The sequence below is a fragment of the Gekko japonicus genome, unplaced genomic scaffold (genome assembly GCF_001447785.1).
Source record: "Gekko japonicus isolate JY-2015 unplaced genomic scaffold, Gekko_japonicus_V1.1 scaffold1009, whole genome shotgun sequence".
NCBI lineage: Eukaryota > Metazoa > Chordata > Lepidosauria > Squamata > Gekkonidae > Gekko > Gekko japonicus.
In genome coordinates, this window is record NW_015160867.1 from 351,790 (window position 1) to 357,789 (window position 6,000).

General features: G+C 53.9%; 1 protein-coding gene across 3 annotated transcripts in view; it reads left to right on the forward strand.

The window, feature by feature from the left end:
• ASH1L (ash1 (absent, small, or homeotic)-like (Drosophila)) overlaps positions 1-6,000 on the forward strand; it is a 112,511-nt gene that overhangs the window by 38,848 nt on the left and 67,663 nt on the right. For 2 of the 3 annotated variants that reach the window (XM_015422155.1, XM_015422147.1), the window contains exons 3-4: positions 2,440-2,541; positions 4,556-5,270. In XM_015422155.1, the coding sequence (XP_015277641.1) occupies positions 2,440-2,541; positions 4,556-5,270 (817 nt within the window). The remainder of the gene's footprint in view (positions 1-2,439; positions 2,542-4,555; positions 5,271-6,000) is intronic. The other variant, XM_015422163.1, reaches the window with a different exon arrangement.

The window sequence follows — 6,000 nt, forward strand, 5'->3', positions numbered from 1 at the left end:
GAAGAGCATTATGGCTTCTCTCTCCTCTTCTTGAGAACAGCAAACAAAGATGGGAAGAGGAGCCATAAAATGCAAAAACACTTTGACACTTTCGTTCCAATCAAACTCCTAGATCAGGGAGAAAATTTCCTGGGCTTGTACTCCTAAAAACAACATTGGTTACATGAAAAGCATGTGACTTCCTGTGAGCAACACAAACAAACATTTAACCCCAGATGTACTGAGTGCTTTCAACTTGTAATACCCAACACTGAGTCATACCAAAGGTTAATTTGGTCATAAAACATAAGAGAAGCCAGTGTTGGATCAGGCCAATGGCCCATCCAGTCCAGCCCTCTGTGTCACACAGTGGCCAAAAACACCAGGGGCCATCAGGAGGTCCACCAGTGGGGCCAGGACACTAGAAGCCCTCCCACTGTTGCCCCCGCCCCAGGACCAAGAAGACAGAGCATCCCTTGCCCCAGACTGAGAGTTCCTATCTAGACCTTGTGGCTCATAGCCACTGATGGACCTCTGCTCCATATGCTTATCTAATTCCCTCTTGAATCCATCCATGCTTGTAGCCGCCGCCACCTCCTGTGGCAGTGAATTCCATGTGTGAATCACTCTTTGGGTGAAGAAGTCCACTGTCCTCTTTCCCGCAGTGGCCATCAAGGTGCCCCAGGAAGCAAACAGAGCAGGAAGGCCACAGTCCCACCCCAAACATACCTGTTGTCTCTCAGCATCTAGCAGTCAGAGTTCTGCCTCTGAATATAAAGTTTCCATTTAAGTCTGAATGGCTTAACAGTCATAGGTAGGCCTCCCCTGCTCTATGAATGTGTCTCGCCTGCTGCCGCCAAGTTCTAGAACTGTGTGAGGGAGAAAATGTTCTCTTTCTCCTCAGGGCTGAATGTCTGTGCACCGGGCATAATTTTACTGACGCTCTCTGCTTCCTTGCCCGATCACCTGGAGGCGATTCTTACTCAGTGCAAGCGAGCAGCGAGCGTTTTTTTCTTTTCTTTTCCTGGTGCCAGGATAGCAACTTGCAGCCTAGGGCAAGTGTGATAAATCAGGATAAGCCGCCACTTTCAAACGACAAACGAAGGCTTTTAAATAAAGGGCTTTCTAGAGGCGCCCCAAGATGCTTCCAGTAGGACCTAATATATTTGAATCTGAACCAAGCTGGTGTGATCAACCTTTGGTCTTTAAACATCTGGAGGACAGCTGCACAGTAATGGAGCCACTAAACTGAGCACTCCAGGGTGGTGTTAGAGAATACATGGCGGGAATATAAGGATACATGCTGAGCATAAGGCACAGGAGCCCTTGAACCTCCCACATTAGAGGTATAGGCCTAGCAACCTTTTTGAGCCTGCGGGCAGAATCACAAAACGGCTGTTTCAGGAGGTGGAGCCAACTGCAAAATGTCGGGAGCAGAATTATGCATAACTGTCATAGTATGTCTTTAGAAAGTGGGTGGGACCCAGCAGAATGTCTGCTTAAGAAGAAGAGGAGATTGAATTTAGACCCCACCCTTCAGTACCCGAAGGAGTCTCAGAGCGGCTTACAATCTCCTTTCCTTTCCCTTCCCCACAACAGACACCCTGTGAGGTAGGTGGGGCTGAGAGAGCTCTTTCGAGGACTGCTCTTGGGAGAACAGCTCTGAGACAACTTGTGACTGACCCAAGGCCACACCAGCAGCTGCATGTGGAGGAGTGGGGGATCAAACCCGGGTCTACCAGATTAGAGTCCGCCACTCTTAACCACTACACCAAATTTGCCCTCTTGACACTTGGTGGGTGCTGTTCATAGGGACCTGTGGCCTTCATGTATCGTCAGCTGAGGGCCTTGATGCAAAACTGTGGCAGAGGGAATCTGGTTTCACTTTCTTATGGGCCTGCTGGGGGGGGGGGGGCATGCAGACAGACCCTGCATCTCTACTTTTTGAGATGTACGTTGTGAAAAGAGTATTAGCGGTCAAACTAAGTGGGCCAAGTGGATTCTTCTGTTTGCTGGCAGTTAACACTAGGGCAGTAGTGAAATCCATCCCGACTGGGCCTACCTATAAATCCCCATGCAGGAAGGTGAGCCTTCTGTTCCGTTTGTTTTTACTTGACAAGATTTATATCACGCTTTTCCGTCCACACGTTCAAAGCAGCTAACAAAAGTGCTGTCGGTCACATTGTCTCAGTTCAGAGTTGTGGCCGTGCAAAGGGAGGATCATTTAGGAGGCCGTTTTCAGCCAGCTGGATTTTGGCCACTCATTTCGCTGCAGATGGTTGAAGGACTTTGAGAAGCAGCTGCAGTGGTGGTGGGGGGAAATGGCTTTCTGGGTCCCTCCTGCTGCTGAGAAACGGTGGCACCTTGATCCTTTTGGAACGCCCTTTGTGGGTCTTTGGTACGGGTGGCTAAGTGCTTGCCTTTCCCCTGACATTCCCCCCCTCCCTGCTCCTTCACCAGGCTCGCTTCCAGCACAGGAGAAGCCCTCGCAGAGGCCAACAGAGACTACCAGCTGCAGCCCTTCCAGAAAGAGGTCTTCATCAGAAAGCACATCCTCTACAGGCAAATAATTTCTCCTCCTTTTCGTAAACACCGTACTTAAGTGTTTCTCTGCTCACAGGCCTTCGCGCAAGTTTTAAGGACTGGCAGCTAGGCAGCCTGCAGGCAGGAACTGGGCCTGGGTCCGGTCTTCCTGCTACCACCTTCCCTTTAAAGGGCATTAGGTAAAGGTTTCCCTTGCTCGAAAGCCAGTCGAATCCGACTCTAGGGTTGCAGTGCTCATCTCCGTTTCCAAGCCAAAGAGCCAGCGCTGTCCGAAGACGTCTCTGTGGTCATGTGACTAGACGCCGAGGCGCACAGAACGCTGTTACCTTCCCACCAAAGCGGTACCTATTTATCTCCTTGCACTTTCTTGCTTTCAAACTGCTCGGTTGGCAGTATCAGAGGGCATTACCTGCAGCAATTTCCAGCTGTCTTCCGTGCCTGCTCGGGCTCCGGAACTGTTAAAGTTGGGAGGATGGGGAAGAAGGAATGGGTGGGGTGGGATCACCCTTTGTGGTTTCCAGGCAAAGCCTCCTCGTTGCTTCCGGATGAGCAGGCCAAACAGGTTTGCCCAGCCATGGGGGCTTGGCCCTGACCTTGGTACTTGGATTGGGAGACCACCCATCCTAGGGCTGCTGCCCAGGGGCAAGCAATGACAAACGGCCTCTGTGCGTCTCTTCCCTTGAGAACCCTACCCGGGTCGTCATAAGTAGGCTGTGATTTGACAGCACTTTCCAGCAGAGGGCCTTGATGGACCCACCATCGGGCATGGCTGCCACCTAAGACTGGGAAGTGGCCTGGAAATAACTTAGTCTCACACAACCACATGCAGGACGCCTCTGGCTACGTCTGAGGCACAGGGCAGTCTTTCCAAGACCTTGTGACCCAGAACCCTACTGACTTGTATTTCCTCGTCCCCCCCTTTCTTAAGAACATAAGAAAAGCCAACATTGGATCAGGCCAATGGCTCATCTAGTCCAACACTGTCACACAGTGGCCAAAAATACCAGGTGCCATCTGGAGGTCCAGCAGTGGGGCCAGGGCACTAGAAGCCCTCCCACTGTTGGCCCCCCCAGCACCAAGAATACAGAGCATCCCTTGCCCCAGAGAGTTCCTATCTATACCTTGTGGCCAACAGCCACTAATGGACCTCTGCTCCATATGCTTATCCAGTTCCCTCTTGAAGCTGTGCATGCTTGTAGCCGCCGCCACCTCCTGTGGCAGTGAATTGCACGTGTGAATCACTCTCGCTTCCAGCTCCGTGCCCCGCCCTGAAACAAAGACGGAAGTGGAAAGCGAACATCCCCTCCTCCCCGAAGCACCCCTCTCTGCAATGCCATCACGTTGCTGGTGCAACCCGGCCTGCAGCTGGCCGCTGGCGGGGAGAAGGGAAGCCTCAGCCGGGAAGAGGTAGCAGCAGGTGGCTTTCGAGCCCTCAGCCGCACGCAGGGTGGAGGAAGAGAGCAGCGTTGTTGTTTGGGGCGGGCGTTGGGACTGGAGTGCTGCAGCAAAGCAGCATGAGCGGGGGGGGGGGGGGCGCGGAAGCTGCCGGGCGTCCTCCCCATGAAAACCCTTCCCAGGCACGTTGTGTTACAGAAGGTCGTCTTTGTTAACCAAATGCTCCCCCCACCACCACCAAGTCGTGCCTGGCCAGCCGCTGGCCCGCTGCAGCTGTCCAGAGGGCTCAGGCACTCGAGTTGCCTGATCCTCTTGGATCTGTTCCAAAAGGGGGGGGAGCGCCAGCTTGAGGACGGACCATCCCGATGTTGCATCTCCCCCCCCAACCCTCCCCTGTATTGTGTAGCTGAATTATCACCGGTTAGTGCAGCTGTTAAAGAAGCTCCATTTCCTCAACAGATGGCAAGCCCATGAGGAATCTTTGAGGATTCCCCCCTCCTCAGTGTGCAGAGAAAGGATGGCTGTACACGATCTTTTTTAAAAAAGGAAACCCAAAAGCATTGTTTCAAAAAAAGCAAAGTTAAAACAGTTGAACCTGCTTATCCGTGTATTGTTGTCTTCCCCCCCCCCCCTGCAGTGGTCGGGATCCCCGCACGGAGTACGAGGCTCGGAAGCACCATGGAAGATTCCGTGGATAATCTATTACAGCACATGGCCCAGCACGAAAGTCAGGCTGCGCTGGACAAAACCCTAGAGGCCGTCATGGCCAACACGCCCGCTCCCCCTTCCAGGAGCCCCAGCCGAAGCCCCAGCAGGGAAAAGAGCGGCGGGCTCTCAGGCCCGGGCACCCTGGGGGACTCGGCCCGCGAAGGCCACCCCCTCCTCTCCGACCGCTTGTCGGGCGGCTACTCCCCCTATCACCTCAAGAGGAGCATGGTGGAGGCCATGCAGCGCCAGGCGAGGAAGATGTGCGATTACGACAAGATCCTGGCCACCAAGAAGAACCTGGACCACGTGAACAAGATCCTCAAAGCCAAGAAGCTCCAGCGGCAGTCGCGGACCGGCAACAACTTTGTGAAGCGCCGGCCGGGCAGGCCCAGGAAGTACCCCTTGCAGTCGGTGGTCTCGGTGCACTCCCTGCAAGTGAGCCGGTTTGCCGGCCCGGACCTCGACAGCGGGGAGAAAGGCTGCCCGCTGCACCGCGGCCCCGACACCGTGACGGATGCCATCGAGTCGGTGGTTCAGGGGGTGAATGTGAAAGGGTGGAAGAGGAAGAGGTGGCTGGAGGAGGAGGAGCAAGCCCGGAAGAGGCAGAAGCCTTTGCCGGAAGAAGAGCAGGAGAGCGACAAGAGGTAATTCCTTTGTTTTGTTTTGGGATGCTGCCAGGCTCCAGCTGCTAAGAAAGTAACAGAAACTCTGTGCGGGAGAAAAACCGAGTTTCTAGCCCTCGTAGTTGTGTTAAAACAAAATGGCAGCACCAACTTTTGGGCCAACAGTGGTCAAAGTGGGACTGTCCAAGTCAGTGTTCCCTCTAAGCTGAGTGAGTGTGAGCCAGCTCACAGTTTTTTAGCCTCCGGCTCACACACATTTTTGTCTCAGCTCAGGAAGGATGGCTCCAAAGCAAACTAATTGATGCAGCGGTCAAATTGCTCACTCGCAACTTTAGTGCCCATAGGTCACAAAGTAGAATTTTTGCTCACAAGACTCCACAGCTCAGAGGGAGCAATTGGGCCCAGTGTCTTCCGAGGTTTCCTATTGACGGTTTCCCTTCCGTGGAGCCCAGTAAGTTCGACATAGGCCTTGCTGGGCACAACATCCAGTCTTCCCCCCTTTTCTGCTATTGAAGGAAGCCATGTTGAAGGAAGAAATTGCATTCATCGGATAGTGGCAGTATCCTCCGATGACCACACCGTGCTCCTTGCAGGCTCCACTGCCAGGGTCAGGTTGGCCTTTCTGGTGGCCGGGACGTCTCCTGCAGGGGGGGCAGTGGCCCTCCCCCACTTGGGCTAGGTCAGCCGAGTGGAAGAAGGGCCAGGACTGGCCTGCCCTAGTCCCACGTGGCCTGGCAGAAGAGGCAGTGCA